The sequence below is a fragment of the Balearica regulorum genome, chromosome 15 (assembly GCF_011004875.1).
Source record: "Balearica regulorum gibbericeps isolate bBalReg1 chromosome 15, bBalReg1.pri, whole genome shotgun sequence".
Lineage (NCBI taxonomy): Eukaryota > Metazoa > Chordata > Aves > Gruiformes > Gruidae > Balearica > Balearica regulorum.
The window spans coordinates 7893390-7911144 of record NC_046198.1 but is presented as its reverse complement, the minus strand read 5'-3'; the positions used below and the strand labels follow the sequence as shown (position 1 = coordinate 7911144).

The following is a 17755-nucleotide window of genomic DNA, read 5'->3' as shown; positions in this document are numbered from 1 at the left end:
TCCCCCACTTCAAAGGAATTGGGGTTTATAAAGTGGAAATAGCTTCTCTGAACAGCAGAGCTAGCTGAATTCTGTCTTGCAGTGGGAAGTGCCTCCTGTGTGAGGTGCATGTGTCTCTGCTTTTCACTATTTTGAAAAGCATCATTTGGAACCCTGTATTTCCAATGAGCTTGATAAATGCTGGAGGTAGATGGGGTGCAGGGGTCAGTGTCTGCAGTGGGCCTGGGGCAGCAGAGGAGCAGTGGCTTACTGAAAGCTGCCTTGGAATTTGAAAACTAATACCATTCATGCCTCTCCCTTGTAGCTTGCCCCAGATGATGCATGGCGATGCCCACACTGCAAGCAGCTGCAGCAGGGTAGCATCACACTGAGCCTCTGGACTTTACCTGATGTTCTCATCATACATCTCAAAAGGTTTAGACAGGTAAGGATGTCTGCAGTGATGCTGGAAGACTGCTGCTTAGCCAGGGAGTGACCTGACCAGACCACCTCTTCAGACGCAGCTGTTCTGCACTATGCTTTCCTCTCCTGGGCTTTTGTTCCCCCCAAGCATGGTGGCGTCACTACCGCTGCAGCTCATGCTATTCTGTGTTTGCACAGGAAGGAGACCGAAGGATGAAACTTCAAAACATGGTTAAATTCCCCCTGAGTGGCTTGGACATGACTCCTCATGTTGTTAAACGTAGTCAGAGCAGTTGGAGTCTGCCATCTCACTGGTCACCCTGGAGGAGACCTTATGGTCTTGGAAGAGATCCTGAGGATTATATCTATGATCTGTATGCTGTCTGCAATCATCATGGCACCATGCAAGGAGGACACTATACAGGCAAGTATCCTGCAATATTCTGTATGTTGGGTCCTTTCAGAAAGAAAACGGTTATCTTTTTTTTTTTTTTCTATTGAGTGTCCATAATTTCTTCACTTTTCTTGACAAAAGAACCTAACTCAACTAACAAGGGCTGGCTATATAACACTGGAAGGGTAACTTTTATGACTTTGAAGAATGCAACAATGCCTAAATACCTTACTGCATGTTTCTCTCTACTATTTTTTTTTCCTTCAGAGTATGTAACTGTCTTTTCATGTTTCAAAAATGCTCCTGGCCACTCAACACATCTTCTGTAGTTGCAAGAGACTGTTATACATAGGAAGTATTTGCACCTTGCCTACGTGCACATCCAGTTTATGAATTCCTCTTTACTTGTTCCAGCAGAGTAGCCAGAGATAGACAAAGTTTCTTGATGGTTCTTTCAATCTGTATGATTTCATACAGCAGCCCAGAAAACATGTGTGTCTGGTTTTGCCCTTTTATGTACATCTCTGGGTTGTGTTGTCGTGGGTGAGCTCAGTCAGAAGGAGATTCACTGATGGAGGCAGACTGCCACAAATAACAGAATGTGAAGCGAATGGAGCCACCCCAAATAGTGTTCTGTTCTAAGCAGTAATGTTGGACAGAGAAAATCCTGACACGTGAGCTGTTTATTGTATTTTGGTGGCCTCGGGCCCTAATCTTGCCAGTCATACTGGAAGAGTATATGTTGCATGAATAAATCTGTTCCTTTCATTTTTCTGAGTCCATTGTGGCAGGTGAGGTCATGTTTAAGTTATCATACAGCAAACCTGAGAGTAGTAGGAGTGAGGAAAGTCTAATAGTAATGTATTTTCTCTCAGCATATTGCAAAAACTCAGTTGATGGCCAGTGGTACTGCTTCGATGACAGTGATGTTCAGCAACTTTCTGAAAATGAAGTCTGCAAGCAGACAGCTTATATTCTTTTCTACCAGAGACGCACAGCAATCCCATCATGGTCTGCTAACAGCTCTGTGGCAGGTAAACCCCGCTGGCATTGTCAAGAAGTGGTTGTAGTTTATCTTTCATGGATAGCTTGTCCTTCTGAAGAAATTTGTGCCCAGTTCTGCTTAAGCCCCCACTCTCTGTCCCAGAACTCAGCGAGGCTTGTCTCAGTCTGCTGCTGTGCTTGAGAGGCCGTAGGAAACTCACACTCTTCTGTTAAGGGTAGTTGTGGCAAAGAGGCTGGGGAGATGTGGGAACCTCCCTCCACCCCCATGGGTAATTCTACTCGGAGCTTGTCAAAACCGTGATATTAAAATGTGATTAGCTCCTTCCCTCCAACAGCACCATTGGTCTCAGGTAGGCAGCCAGCAGCTGAATGTGTTGGTTGAATCTGGGGTGAGCTGGGGCAGATGCAGGCTTCGTGACTTGCCTTTGGAAAGGAACGGATTTGCGCTGCATTTTTGTGGCAGCTCACGGACTGCCCTCTGCCTGCGTGCTGTTGTGCTGATTCTTTTGCTTCACAGCATACTGGGACAAGTGCAATTCTGTCTTTCACTTACGACCATAACTGTTTCGTAAGAGGCATACTTTCTCAGCAGTATCTGGATGCTGTGGCTGTGTGGGACAGCTCCGGACTCCAGGTGTCTGTTGAAGCAGTGCAGTATGTACCTGACTGTGGCCTTCTGAGGTTTCACGTGTTCTGCATCTGCATGCTACTGGCCTGATCTCTGTGCCTGATTCCTTGCAGGCTCTACAAGCTCCTCGCTCTGCGAGCACTGGGTCAGCCGTCTTCCTGGTAGCAAGCAGCCCAGCGTTGCTTCGGCAGCATCATCACGACGCACGTCTCTGGCTTCGCTCTCAGAATCAGTAGAGCTGACTGGGGAAAGGAGTGAAGATGATGGTGTGTGTCAACACTGCTGTGTGTGGGGGATACTGGGCCACCAGTCTTTCTGCTACAAGATCCCTACTAAAATAGCTGCAAAACATGTAGTTACAAGGGACAGTAACTCTAGCAGCTGGGGGAGGCGGGCACTGTGTTGGTAGGAGCAGATGGGTTCTGGAGCAGGTAAGCTTTGATATGAAAGGATGCAGAAGAGCAGGACAGGAACCTTAAGGAACCTTTCAAACAAAGGAAGCCTCTCATTCAAGAACTTGTGTTTGTGGCTTTTTTCTGGGTTTCACTACAGCACCTTTGCAGGGAGGCTGACATACTGCTACAGCTGAGCATAGTTGTAATTGTCTGTTGCTGTGCTGTACACTGCTCCCAGGAAGTGTGAAGATACGCAAATTCACTTGTGTGTGCAAATAACTGTTCTGTTCCTGGCTTTGCCTGGCTCCTCCACTTAGTGCCTTGTAACTTGTGAAAATGTGGCGCTTCAGGGGACAGTCTGAGCATTTTGAAGCGGGTAGAGAGATGTCTCTGCAGCGGTGGTGTTGTAACTGTCAGATCTAGTCATGGCAGTCACATTTCTAAAATGCTTATTGTTGTACTTTGTTTTTAAATACAAATACATAGAATCATAGAATGGTTTGGATTGGAAGGGACCTTAAAGATCATCTAGTTCCAACCCACCTGCTGCGGGCAGGGACACCCTCTACCAGCCCAGGTTGCCCAAAGCCTCATCCAACCTGGTCTTAAACACTTCCAGGGATGGGGCCGCCACAACCTCTCTGGGCAACCTGTTCCAGTGCCTCACCACTCTAACAGTAAAGAATTTCTAACACCTAATCTAAATTGACCCTCCTTCAGCTTAAACCCATTCCCCCTTGTCCTGTCACTACACTCCCTGATCAACAGTCCCTCACCATCTTTCCTGTAGGCCCCTTCAGGTACTGGTAAGCCACAATTAGATCTCCCTGGAGCCTTTTCTCCAGGCTGAACAATCCCAACTCTGTCAGCCTCTCCTCATAGGAGAGGTGCTCCAGCCCTCTGATCAGCTTTGTGGCCCTCCTCTGGACTCGCTCCAACAGCTCGATGTCTCTCCTGTACTGGGGCCCCCAGAGCTGGATGCAGTACTCCAGGTGGGGTCTCACCAGAGTGGAGTAGAGGGGCAGGATCACCTCCCTCGACCTGCTGGTCACGCCTCTTTTGATGCAGCCCAGGACATGGTTGGCTTTCTGGGCTGCAAGCGCACACTGCTGGCTCATGTTGAGCTTCTTCTCATCAATCAATACCCCCAAGTCCTTCTTGGGGAGAGGCTTTATCTAAAGAGGTAGGGACCCTGCTTTGCCTTTTACAGGATGGCATGGGAAAATATTCTTTCATACAGAAAAATGTATTTCTGGGAGCACAGTCATAGTTGGTGAACTCATTGCTAGTTTCAAGGACTTCCAAGCAAAGTGCACCAACATGTGTTTGGTCTCCTGCTGCTCAGGGATGAGAGGAAAAACTGGATTTTCAGTTAAAACTTCAGAGTTACTTCTGGGTGATGACTAGCAAATAACAGTTGTTGAATTCCTTAATCAGCTTTTGAGCAAGAAGCTGTGTCTGCAGCAGGCATAAAGGGATAGGCATACAATGTGGTGTAGGTGGGCTGTCTGACTCTTAGGGAAATATCATCTGTGGATGGGTGGGATAAACCGATGCAGGCTTGCCTTTCATACTGAGGACATGGCTCTCTTTCTCTGCAGGTGGATTTTCAACTCGACCCTTTGTAAGGAGTGTCCAGCGTCAGAGCTTGTCATCTAGATCTTCTGTCACCAGCCCCCTGGCAGTGAGTGAAAATGGTGTCAGGCCCTCGTGGTCGCTCTCCGCAAAACTGCAGTTGCGCTCCAACTCTCCATCCCGCTTCTCTGGAGATTCCCCTGTACATACCTCTGCTTCCACCCTGGAGAAGATTGGGGAGGCGGCTGATGATAAAGTCTCCACCTCTTGCTTCGGCAGCCTGAGGAATCTTTCTAGTAGCTACTTAGAGCCCTGTGATGGCAGTCGGCGAGAGCACAGGACGGCTCGCAGAGCCCCCTTGGCTGTCATGGAAGGGGCATTCAGGGAAGAGTCTGTTGTAAGGACATCTAGCTCAGATCTCTCGGATGGGTATGGTAAAAGCTCTGCGCAGTCAGACAGGAATCACCCTGCTCTGGACCCTTTTGATAACAACAATCAAATCGCCTTTGTTGATCAGAGTGATTCTGTGGATAGCTCTCCAGTCAAGGAGGTGAAAGCCCCCAGTGGGACAGGGCTGGCTGCAGAGAAGGCAGATGGCACCCCTAAGAAGGTTCACAGCTCCAAGGGAGTTTCTGAGCCAGACAAAAGTTTGAGGAAGGGAAGGACAGTCTTATCTACCCAAGAGACCAAAGTCTCTCACTCTTCTCCTCCACTAAAGAGTTCCCAGAAAGTTTCCCGGTCTAGAAGTAAGATGGACTCCTCTAGGGCCAGTGGGCGACACGGGTCTCCTGCTCCCACTCAGGCTAGGAAGGACCATAGCACGAAGCCCCTTGAGGTGGCTGTCCCGTCGGCTCAACAGAAGCAAAAGTCAGGTGGTTCTCCATCCTCCACAGCTGCCAAGAAAACCCCATCAGGCTCATTGACTAAGGGCTCTTCTGCTGGGAAGAGCCGGACTTCAGACCGAAGCCTCAGCAGGGAGGGCTCTAAGATAAGTCTGGGGTCAGATAAAACGAGTGTTACCAGCAGTTCAAGAACGAGCTCCCCAAGGATAAGCCACTCTAGGAGTGACAGCAGGGCAGTAGACAGCAAGCATGTGCGGAGTTCCTCTATGGCCAACCTGCGGTCTCCAAATGTTGGAGTGCGTTCTGGTTTGAAGAGGGACAGCAAGTCGGAAGAGAAAGGATTGTCTTTCTTTAAATCAGCCTTAAGGCAGAAAGAGACCCGGAGGTCTGCAGACCTGGGAAAGACAACGATGCTTTCAAAAAAGACAGTGAGTGGCAGTTCCAAGTCAGGCAGTAAAAATGTGCTGGAAGACAAATCGGAGAAAGGTGTTGTCCCACCAGCCTCTCAAACCAATGCCAACATTACCACAAAAGAAAAACTTGTCCCAAAAGATGCCACACCGAATAAACATTCTCTGCTATCCAGTCGCAAGTCTAAGTCTTCCCAGCTAGATCCCGGAGTCCAGTCTCCTCCTTCCAGTGGCAAACAGTCTGCTGACAAGCCGCTGAAAAAATTACCTTCCAGCATGCAGGTGTCTGTACGGCCTTCTCTGGAACCTCAGTGAAATGCTGCAATCCAGGTGTCTTTTCTGCTGAGAAGCTAATTTATTCTGAGCTCTTGTTTTTTTGTTCATGTGCCTAATGTATGTTTTGAGGAGAAGTTAACTGCAAGTTGTTAAAGCGCCTTTTGATTCTGCCATCAAACCAAATAGCCACAGGCAGCCAGCACTGATGCAAGTAGTCTAGCTGGAGTCGTTGTTGAACATGAATGCAGCTGTCCCATAGCACTTGTACAGGAGTCTCTTTATAGAAAATGCAACAACTTTCTTCAGATTCAAGGTTTGAAATCTGAAACCCAGTTGTACTGACACTAGTGTGCTTTGTAGAGCTGTGAACTGATATTCCTTTGGTCTTGTTCTGAGCAGGCTGTGTCCATGCTGGTGTATGGCCTTGTTCTGAGCTGTGGAGGATGCGAAGGAAACTGGAGAGACTGCCGCTTCTTTATGCTCTCTCTCAACCCTCTCTCCCTGCTCCCCTCCATTTTTCAAGCTTCTAAAGGGCAATATTTCAACACTAATGTTTTTTCTCAGGTATATTCTCAGCCAGTATAGGAGGGACTAGCATTAGTGGATGGACAGAAAGGTACCTGTGTGTCCATGTGTACGCGTGTCTGTAATGGATTTCACTTTTGCATTCCAACAGCAGAAAGCTTTTGGTTTTGTTTATTTTTCCACGAAATGTAACCTGCATTTTTTTGTTGCTACGTCTATGAAGAGTTTTACTCTGTCCATACCTAAGGCAACCTCTACCCTGTCCTCTTTAATTACTTTCTTCTGAACCACTATACTAAGCAACGGAAGAAATCACTAAGCTGGTTGCCAGCTCGTACCTGTGAAAGTGCTAGGTCGGAGACGGTTGCAGTGCCGTAGGAGAGCTGTCTTCATGCACCTGAATGGCAGTGATGCTGTTAGGACCCCTGGTCAAACTCCTGAGAAGAAGCGTTTCCTAATGTGCTCAGATGCTTAATCGTAGTGATGTAAATATAGCATCCGTTATTTATAGGAGTAATGTTTAGGTAAGCCAAGTGTTGTCTTGTCTTCTCTGCCTTCTCTGAGCATGCTTTGAACAAGCCTCTTCATGTGGGTTGGAGGGTCTGTACCAAAATACCGCAGAGCAGTTTTCACATTCTCCAGAGTGCTGCTACGTTCTTCCCTTTGGTGTGCTTCTCACCTTCCCCGGCGGATCTCGCTTCCGTGTGTCTCTTAGCGAAGCGATCCCCATTCTTGTTCAGATGACAGTCTCTATCAGGGTTAAAACACTACATCTGGTGATGTCTTTGTTTACATGCCCTTCTTACAGGGGAGATTCCTCAAGTTCTTTAAGATTCTTCTTAAAAGGTGGATTCCTCAAGTCCTTTTATATACATGTGGTGTAATATTTTTTTTTTTAATTTCATGAGTTTGTATTAATGTGCTGCTTATCCTTTGTGTACAGCAGCAATCTGTTGTGTAGGTCACGACATGCAGCAGCTGGGCAGTGTGCTGGGCACGCTTGTCTTCCAAATGAGGTATTTGCCTGTCATACAGTTGTGTTCAGCAAAGCTTCTCCAGGCTTAGCTTGTGGACAGACCTATTTGTACATCTTTTCTGTCTCCGTAACAAATAGCCTTCTAACAAGTAGTTACTCTGAGCTAGTCTGTTCCACCTCCTCTCTTGAGCTGGTGTGCTGACAACCCTGCAAGCAGCCTCGCCCCCAGGTCTGCTGGGCACATTGCTGCTCCGCAATCACTTTTTGTACTCGGCTCAGCACACATCTGCAGCAAGCTTTGGAGGGAAGTGTTTTTTGGGGGTAGCTGACACCTTGGAGAAAAGGCAGTGTGTGTGGAGCCACAGAGCTCTGGTCAGTGTGTGACAGTGAGCCCACCTGCAGTATAACCCTTGCTCTGTCCTGATGACATCCTACAGTACTTACCTTCACGCAACCCAGAAGCAATGCCATTTGCCTGCATGTTTTTACAGTGTGCTGGACCCTGTGCCCTGGACTATGTTTTTAAACTTGAACGCGACCATCTCCTTGATGCATTTCTTCTCCCGGGTATTGTTTCAGTCTCATTTATTGCAGCAACAAGAAGGAAAGATTGCATTACTTGCTTCTTAAATGTATAACTTGGATTATTCTTGGATTATTTTTGTTATATCCAGCAGAGCCGATAAGACTTGCTTTACATTATAGTATTTAAATTACTTCCTGAAATGTTGATGTTAAAGTATTTGTTTAAGGTTTTATCTGTATTAAGGTCTTGCACTGTGTTGGCTCTTCTCTTGTAACAACTCTTCTAGCAAGAATGTAATTCTGGTAGCTAGCGCTAACTTGGTTTGGCATCTTTTAAATCACACAATGTAGTTTTCTGTGTGTTTTAACGTGGGACATGTGAAAGGTTATTTTTATCAAATGATATTTTCTTTTCATGCCATCATTCACTGAAGAAGTTTAAACTGGAAGCTAGTATATGGTTTTTGAGATGGTTTTGCTCCTGTATTGCATGCCTGGACTGAAGGAAACTTGAAGCCATGTCCAAACCGGTGTTTTAGCTGAATGCCAGTTTGATATGTTTGTGTTTGGGGCATGAGAATGGCCATTAGAGCTCCCATTTGGACAAAATGGGAATGGGAGGTCCTGGTGCCAAGTGTTCCAGCAGCTGATGTTAAAAGCAGTTGAACCTCTGCAATCCCATGATCTGTAATTTAGCTTTTTTTCTGCGTATTCCCCATAATTCCTGATGGAAATTGCTGCCAGCTCCAGCACTATCTACTCTGCATATGCTGCCAAACTGGATTTCCTGCCTGTCCCTCTGAAAACAGCAGCTCTGGTGCACAGACTCCTCGCTCCGCAAATGAGCATGGTGTGGGCAGAAGAGACCGTACTGACAATGCCCTCGTCTTAAAGCAGATAAGATACCGCTCTTCTGCGGCGGGCTGCCAGCATGTGGCGTGTTTTCTGGCTCAGGAAGGCTTGACTTAGGGTGTCCTCATGCAAAATGTTTTGAGGGTGCACTGTAATTCCTGTTGAATATAAGGCACAAAATGTGCAAAGCATGTCTGTGCAGGACCTGGGAAGTGCAGTCCCTGTTCTGTGGCTGTGTCTATCTGTACCAAAACAGTTTGGAAAGCAGCTGTTTGCTGCCACTCTGCATCTCCGCTTTTTGGTATCACATATTTCCAGTAGTATATGAACTTCCTTGCAAAGGAGAGGGTTGAAGGGTGTGCGTCCAGGAAATAAGTGTTCGCTGTGAGTATAAAACAAAGCCTAATTGCTGTTAAAGTCATGGCTCCATCAGTGATGTAGAGTAAATCTTTATAAAACTGAGTGTAGATTATTGTAGGCCCTACTTAAAGTGATTGGGGGAAAAGCAACATCAGTTTTCTCTCCCTGCTTTAAAGCAGGCTTATTTCTTAGCCCTTTCATGCATAGGAATTCTTGTCCATGTGTATCGTGTTGTCCAGATGTAAGGATGTAGCACAGTCTAAGGAACACTCCAGAGAGGGATCTTCCAAGTGCTAGATGCCAATGCTGCCTTGGCTTTCTGTATTGATCCTTAAAGAAGTGAAGGCTCGAGGCTGTTCTAAAGCTGCCATTTCTATGTGGTCACCTCTCTTCTTAAAATTCAGGTTTGGCTTCAGGAGCACTCGTGCCTGTGGAGGAGGTGGGCTCTGCAATGTTCCAAAGGTCACCCCACCTTTCCCTGGGTGATGGGACATGGGGCCTGGAGGTCTTGTGGCTGGGTGTCTGAGCAGGATGAGAACGGCTGCTGTCTGGCTCTGCTTTGCCAGTCGTGCACAGCCGTGGCGTGTGTGGAATGGGCTGTGGTCCTGGCTTGGGGTGGTGGAGTCTGGGACCTTGGAGCTGATGGTCTGGAAGCAAAGGTTTACAGGCAGCCTCACGCTGGTGAGAAACGCCTTCAAAGGGGGGAGGTCCAGCTCTGTCGCTGTTCTCAAACAGCTGTGTGAGCTCCAACGGAAAGCAGGCTTCAACTCCTGCAGGGTTTTATGATGTGTTTCCAGTCAACTTTGGGTTGAACTCACCTGCATCGGCCATGTGTAACTCGTGTTTCACACCACATCTCTAGTCTGACACTTGCTCCTGTTCCTGGAACCGGCCCTCTGGGCGCAGGAAAGCAGCGCCTTCATTCCAGTGCTGGATTCCTGCTGGAGTCACCTAAAGAAATTATTTTTACCCTTTTTGGGCTGTGTCTTTTGGATAGTGTTTAGTAGTATACAAATTATAAGCACATTTTCAATGACATCTATTAAAGAGGCACCTTTTATTTGTATTAATCACATTTGATAGACAATTTGGTGCCTGCAGTTCTCTGTAACTTATAAGTGTCTCACTTTGGGTGTATAAATTGTTAACCCTTTCAAACTTATCAAATATGGCTAAATAAAAAAAAAAAAGATGCTTAGGGTAGAAAATTAGCAGCTTAATTACAGTACACTTATTCCACTGTAAGTGCCCTCATCCATCTTAGCTGCAGGGTTGTTTGCTTTCCAAGGCTGAAACTTGAGCATGATCAACCATTTTTTCTCAGTAATAACGGCAGTTTTGCATGGCAGTTCTCTCGCTGTACCCAAATGCATGCATTTACTAACTATGCAAGCATCTAATACAAACCATAGACCGTGCTTTCAGTATCAGAAGCTGCTAGGTAGACTCTGGAGCGCTGCTTTAAGTCTGTACTTCTGTTTCTTGGTGCAGCTGCGCGTCAGCACATAGGAGCATGTCCCTGGGTTCCTGCTTTGTTTGCACATCTTTGATTCTTTCCTTTGCAGAATTCTGCATTACTGACAAGGCTGGAGTGTAGCATAATGTCAAAGGGATCTGAAGTGTTGAAATGAGAACAAACTGGTTTTCTGTATTGTATTGTTTTTTTTTTTTTCCTTTTTTAACACGGAATACCTGATCAGTGTTCTGTATGTAGCCTGCCATTTTCCATGTAACTTAAATGATGTGTTCTATGTTGTGAGAAGAGGCAGTCACCTGTAGCTGTATGAGCACTCAAAAAAAAGAAAAGAGGTTTTGTTGAATTTCTGTGCTGAGGGAGCAGTTTCCAGTTGTCGGTTTGTTACCCATACTGGTAACGGGTCTTTTGCCTGCCTTCCTGGGAAGAGCCATGCCGGGCCCCAGCTGCCCACGGGGACGGTTGTGCTTCCCATTCACGCTCCAAAACCGTGGTGGCGTTGGCTGGTCTGAGCCGTGCTCCCCTCCAGCTGCAGATCCCACCGGGGTGGCTGTATGCACGGCACGGCTGGGGCAGCCGGGGCCGGCGGGGGTTGTAGCCTGGGCAGAGCGGGCAGCTGCCTGCTTGGGGCAGCTGAGTGGGGGCAGGATGGCGGGGTCTCACGAGGTTTGGTTTGGCAAGAAGTGCAGATCCTGGATCCCTGTGGGGCTGCCTGGCTGTGCCCCCGTGAGATGCCACCTCTCAGCACCCTTGTCTGCACAGAGCAGCCGGTCTGAGCAGTGGCTGGGTGTCCGGCAGGTTCTTGGCCCCGCTCCCCCCACGGGCTCGGTGCCTGCTCCCCTTGGTCAGCCGGCATGGAGAGGGTTTGGAAATGACATTCCAAATAATTTTAGTTACCTTTTTTTTTGGTATCTTTGTCATTTGCCTACTAATCCAAAATAATTTGACGGTATCTAATGTTATCTGTGGAGGGAACTGAAATTTAGTTTTAATCTGTGGTGAGATGAAAGTACTACATGGTTTTCTTAATAAAAGCACCATAAAGCATTTACTATTAGAAGCTTTAGTTTGTAAAATTAAAGTACCTGAAGACTTGTACAATATCTATATTAGGTCTAAAGGTTTAGGCAGTCTTCTATTTTTTTTTAAGGCGATAGCACTCAATTTATCTGCAAGTAGTGTTTTTTAAAAGACACAGATTAAAACTAAGTGTAAACACAAATTCCGTTTCACTCTAGGCCCTGCAGCACAAACGCGTTGCAAGAGTTAGTGTTAGGTTTGTATGGCATTTGTGCAGTGCAATAAGAAACCATTTTTAGGTGCTACTTTGCCTTGGGTAGGGTGACACAAGGGAATACAGGCTACAAGTGGCTAGATTATTTTCTTGTGGCCTTCCAAGTATTAATTTGTACAGATTTGCTCACCAACTGTGCCTCACCATTGGTTAAAATTGAATTTTAAGTCCTGTTGCAAATGCAGTTTCTCTTCTGGACACAATGTCAGATTTTACACTGGAATATCTACAGTTCTAAAAACTGCATGTCACATCACTGTACACTGATACTGGGACGTGGGGCTTGCCCACACCTTTGATATTCTCTTCTGTATTTTAATGTTTTTGAACTGTACAGTAATCTGGAAAGCAGGCTGTCTTTACTTGGGATTGAACATTGTACCATAAATTTTAAATTATTTGAGGACAAGTGCATGAGACTGTGTCGATGCCTTTTTATTATTTATTTGTATGTTTTATTATTCAAGGTGTATGCACTTTTAATATGCAGAATTTATATTTTTATGTTAAAAATCATTTTCTTTCAGAAAGAAGAGTTTGAATATGAGGAATTGGAATTAAGTGCAAAAAGGGGAATATGTAATAAAATACAATAAATTTATTACTAGGCATCCTGCCTGAGTGAGCGTTTTTCCAGGTCTGTATCATTGCCTGACAAGGCAGCAGTGGCTGCACACTTCACTGCTCCAGCTTCACCACGTTCCCTGCTCTCGCTTGTGGGCCATGCTGCCCTGCTGCTGCCGGGCCCCCCGTGGGGCTCGCTCGGGGACCCCTCTTTCTTTTTCTCTTGGGTTTGTATGGGCCTCCTGCAGTGTGCCGACCGCAGTGGGACTCGCTCCCCTGCAGAAGGGCGGTGTCACTCGGGGCAGGGTTGGGGTGTGCGTGGGGTGATCAGTGCCGGCTCTAACCACACAGCTGTGGCGGCTCTGCCCCTTCCCTGCGCAGGCGTGGGAGTGGGGCAAGGGCTTAGTGATGCTCCTCCACATCCTCAGCAGGGCTTCTCACTGCTCTTCTTGGGAAACAAAAACCTGGAGGCCTGCTTTTGGGTGTAGTGTGTTGGGAAGGAGAGAGACATGGGCTCCTGCCTTACCTCCCCGGTGCTGTCGTTGATGCTTCTCTCTCCACAGCCTGGCAGCCCAGGTCCTGCTGGTGCTCGGCTGGGGTCCCCGCTGCTGGCACATCCTGAGAGCGGGGTGCAGGACCCGGATGGAGCCTTCTTGTGCTGGTGAGTTTGGTCCGTGAGCCCCGTGGGTAGGGGGTGTGTGATCTGGTTCCTCTTTGGGTTCGGGGGCTCATACCTGGCCAGGCAGAGGTAGGGGTTTCTTCTGTGTATCCAGCCATGCCTCATGTCTGGGCTCAGCTGCCCTGTTCTGTCCCTGCGGGAAGCTCAAGCCTCTGCTTGAAGGCTGTGGCTGCCCTGGCTCCTTCTATCCGTGGGTCTCTGTGCCTCCCTGTCTGCCTTGGCCCCGTGTCCCGGGGCTGTGCTCCCCTTGCTGGCGGGTGCAAGGCTCCGGTGGGAGCGTCCCCATGTTCCTCCTCATGTGCAGCGTGGGTGCTGGCCGTGCTCCAGCCTGCTCCTCATCCCCTGGCTGCTGTAGTGATGCAGCATGTGGCTCCACTGCATGATGTTTGGTTCAATATTAGCCTTCTTTAATGGTTCTTTATTGAACTGAGGCTTGAACTGTGCATGAGTGATAGTAACAGAGTGTTTAATTGTGTGTTCCTCTAGCTCTGCATCCTAATTAAAAATTGTTTTTCATTTAGGAGGTTGTGCAGTGGTGGCTCTCCAGCCGTGGAGGAGAGCATGGGCTGCTGGGTGGGAATGCAGGTGGGCTGCTCCTGCTGCCTCCTGGCCTCGGCCCACTGAGGAGGACGAAGTGAACTGGGAGGAGGACAGGCCGTTTCTCCCAGCTGCTGAAGGGAGGACCTCTCTCTCTGCTAATGGCTACATCTTCTGCAGGTGATACCCTTGGCTGGGTGAGCTTCTCCAGCTGCGGCTGCTGCAGGCATGGCTGGGTAACCATCCTGGTGGCTGCTGGGCTGCCTGGGCTCCGATCTGGAGGGTGAATGGAGTGCGAAATGCTTTAGCATTCCAGCATGACATCTCAGCTGAGTAACAGGAGGGAAAAATGAAAGACATGGTGGTTGGAGCTGCCAGGGGGCATTTCCACTGTGGACTCTGATCTTCCTGCTTGAGTGAGTCATCAGATTGGTATAGTAGGGGCTGGTGCTCATGCTTCACAAACTTGCCTTTAAATGCAATTTTTGATTCTTAAGGCTTTTTCCCCTTCTCGGCTCTCCTCCTCTCTCCTGTATGCATATTTTTGTCTTCCCACTCTGAGATGCAGCATCACATATGTGCCCAAATACACAAAAGCAGCGCTCCAGCTGGAGGAGCGGGCTTGGAGGCTTGGCGTTGCTGCTGGGGCTGCTTTGGTCTGGTCGGGCAGGTCCTGTTGGGCGAGAGCGTGGCTGGGGCAAGGCAGCTTGGTGTACGCTGTGCTATCTGGGCTGCCGTCCTTGGCTGCGGGGCTCTCGTGGGGTTGCAGAGAGATGACTCTTGTTGTGGACTCTTACTGTGGTGTCACGGCTGGCTGCTGCTATTTGGTTGTCACCTCTGCTGTATTGCTAGAGCAAATCTTCAGCAGGGTGGGATGGTTGGGCATTTCTCTTTCATTGGATTGGCTTGCGAGCTGCTGCTCATGGGGTTGATCTACTCCGGGAGTCAGTAAGGGCAGGGGTGGGTGGGGATGAGGTGGAGAGTCTCTTCTGCTTTATTCTGGCCAGTTCTGGGGTTAGGCAGTTCTGCAGTACACTTTTGGTGTGAAGAAGAGCCTCAGCCCAGCCTCCTTATGCCTGCAATAGCTGATTTTTTTCCTCATAAATCTTGTTGCTTTCCTGTCTCAGGGCTGTAGAATATTGTCACCTCTCAAGACCTGGGGACAGCAGTAAGCTGCACAGTGCATTGGAAATCTCCAGCTCTCTGGGCAGAGTGGGAAAGGGCAGCTTTGCCCTGGAGCACTGGCTGGAAGGGCGCAGAGCTGCTGTCCTTTCCAATGAAGCCGGCAAGATTGTGCCACAGAGCTCGTCCCTGCCCCGCTGAGCTGGCAGGAGCCTGACCAGGAGCACAGCATCTCCTCTGGTAGCAGAGCTCCAGCTAAAGTGAAAAACATGCATATAAGGGACTGTTCTGCTTCTCTCCTGATTGCACTGAGCTTTCTTAAACTACAGTGCTGGTGCCTGTGATTGCTGTGGTCTTCCAGCAGCCAGTGCTAGAACCACGGCCCAGCTCCAAGAGCTGCAGAGTGGTGGCCAGAGGGGTCCCCGGTTGCACATCCTGGGATGTTGGGACACTGCTGACTGCTTCCAGAGAGGGCTGGGGGCACGGGCAGTGCATCTGCCCCTGTGCCTGCAGGGGAGGGTGCTGGGGGCTGCTGCTCCCACCCCAGTCCGGGGGCACAGGTATCCCTGGGGGGCTGTTACAGCCGGCTCTGCTCCCCGCTGCAGCCTGGGACCTGCCTCTTCTCCTCCCATCTGGTGCGTTTCCCAGCTCGGGACGTGGGGCACACGCGGCTCCCTGCCTGTCTGCCGTCCCCTGGGTCTGACTGCCAAGCCCAAGCCTGGGTTTGGTGCAGTGGCCGGCCGGTGTCCCCAGCAGAGAGCACGGCTCCTCCAGGGCAGCCTGGCTCTCCTGGGGCGGGACTGGTCCCAGCACTGAGAAACCAGTCTGCCAGGCCTCCCACGCTGTGGGGCCGGGGGATGTGGCTCTGGGGGGCTCTGGGCTTTCTCTCGCCTGTCCTGCGGCCAAAGGGCACAGCGAGGCGGGCAGGGTGCTGTCAGCACAGGCACTGTGTCTCAGGCAGCAGCAAGCTTTGAAGTGACATGTTGGTTGTCAGCGTCCCCCCTGCTGCGGTGCTTAACTGCCTGGGGCAGGTGGGGGTCACCCGTGAATCCCCCTCAGTCCCCAAACCAGGGATGTGTTACCAGCTGTTGCTGATCTCCCATTGCCCAGCTGCAATTACAGAAATTTTGAAGTTAGTTTGTTTACCAAGAGCTGTGCTGTGTTACCCCTTGCCCCAGCATGTCCCTGGGACCTGGGGGGACGTGCAGGCACTGCCGGCCCGTGCTGTGGGACTGCACGTGCAGCTTTCATCCATGTTTCCATCCATCCCCCTGGGAATGGTGAGCTGGAGCTGAGCGCCCAGGGTGGCCCATGGGCATTGGGTGAAGGAGCTGGTGGCTGCACTGGGCAGGCAGAGCCTATGAGACCCATCCTTCTGTTGCATACCAGAGAGAGTAATTACTTCATGTCTTGTATGGAAATGGGAATGATGGATGTCATATTAAATCATAGGGTCATCACTTATTTATAGATGATTACATTAAAGAGATATTAATATAGCCAAAGGCTTCACAGAATTAGAGTTAATATATTTTTGTTTGTTATATTTGCCAATATTTCTCCAATCCAGCCAGGTTTTTATGGCCACTTATTAAATAGAGAGCTTGCTGCAGTTCCCTTAACCTAGCTGGGAGGGTGGTGAGAGGATGATTGGAAAACACTTGAGAACTTTGATCTTCAAGTGATTAAATTTTATCGCCTGCTTGTTTATGAGGGTCCCATGGCATGTGCTTTGTGTGCTGTGAAATGAAGCGAGGGCAGGTAAGCACTCGAGTGGTTATTAAATCTGGGTCAGCAGGGGAGGCTGCATCTGGGTGCAGAGCTTGGGCTCACAGATGTTTGGGTCCTCGGCCGGGATTACTGCTGTGCTAAGCCAGGATTAGATTATTGCAAAATGAAGCGCAGATTTCTGACACCCCTGGGAGGTGGGGGGTGTCCCTGGGGACCACTGGCTGGGGGTGGGGGGGGCCAGGCTTTCTGCCTTGTCCCCGTGCCCTGGAGCCTGGTCTTGAGGCTGGCCAGGCACCCATCCCACAGGGCTGCAGCTTGCCTGCCGCTGGCTTGGGGGGCACCAGCAGACCCCCCCCCCCCCGCTGATGTGCAAACCAGAGGAGCCAAGAAAACCACTTGTTTGACCGGGGACCTGACCCAGCGGCGGCTCTGCCGTGCGAGGATGGCTGCTGGTTGTGCCCGTCGCGTGGAGGATCAATGTGTGAGGAGCTGCCTGCTCCCTGCCTGCAGGCAGCTGCTGTCTGTTGGGATATTTATTAACACCCGGCTGCCTCTGAGAGCCAGAACAAAACCCAATCTTTGGAGGCCGTCAATAAATTATAACATATTAGGCACTGTCATCTGTACCCCTGGACTCTTAAATTTTGTTCTAATTAGAGTATCGCTTTTCCTTTCTCAGCACTTTTTCCCCTCTGCTGGGTATCGATCCTTTCGCTGTGGGGATCTGACCAACTGTTGACAATTTATGGTAACATAAAACTAGTACCTCTTATAGCAAAAACCCAGCTTTTAATAAAAACCGCTGACACCAGCCTCTTGCTGGCAGCCTAACCTGATTACCAAATGGATTTAGCAGTTAAGGCTGTGCTGATGCCCCAGTTGTTTTGCACATAGGGATTTTTACTGTAACACTTAACAGGCTTTCAATTGTCATAATATTTCATAAATACATATGTACCTAATTGAAAGCTTTGAGGCCAATAGGAAGTCCTGAGAGCCTTCCCCAAACCTTGCCTGGCTGGTGGATGCTCATGGCTTCTATTTGATGGCTAACTGGGCAGCTGTAGGGTTGGGTGGCTGATGAAATCGCTTTTTCCATCTGCCAGGAGGAAACTTATGTGCAGGTTTTTGTCATATGCAGACAAGAACCTGATGATACCTGTTGATATCTCCCATTAACACCTGAGCA

General features: G+C 49.0%; 1 protein-coding gene across 1 annotated transcript in view; it reads left to right on the top strand.

Moving 5' to 3' along the window:
- The window catches only part of USP31 (ubiquitin specific peptidase 31), a 34207-nt gene extending 23236 nt beyond the window's left edge, over positions 1 to 10971 (top strand). Inside the window, exons 12-16 of the mRNA XM_075767069.1 lie at positions 305 to 424; positions 601 to 826; positions 1672 to 1830; positions 2543 to 2695; positions 4426 to 10971. Of these exons, the coding sequence (XP_075623184.1) occupies positions 305 to 424; positions 601 to 826; positions 1672 to 1830; positions 2543 to 2695; positions 4426 to 5966 (2199 nt within the window). The 3' untranslated portion in view covers positions 5967 to 10971. The remainder of the gene's footprint in view (positions 1 to 304; positions 425 to 600; positions 827 to 1671; positions 1831 to 2542; positions 2696 to 4425) is intronic.
- Positions 10972 to 17755: the final 6784 nt, after the last annotated feature.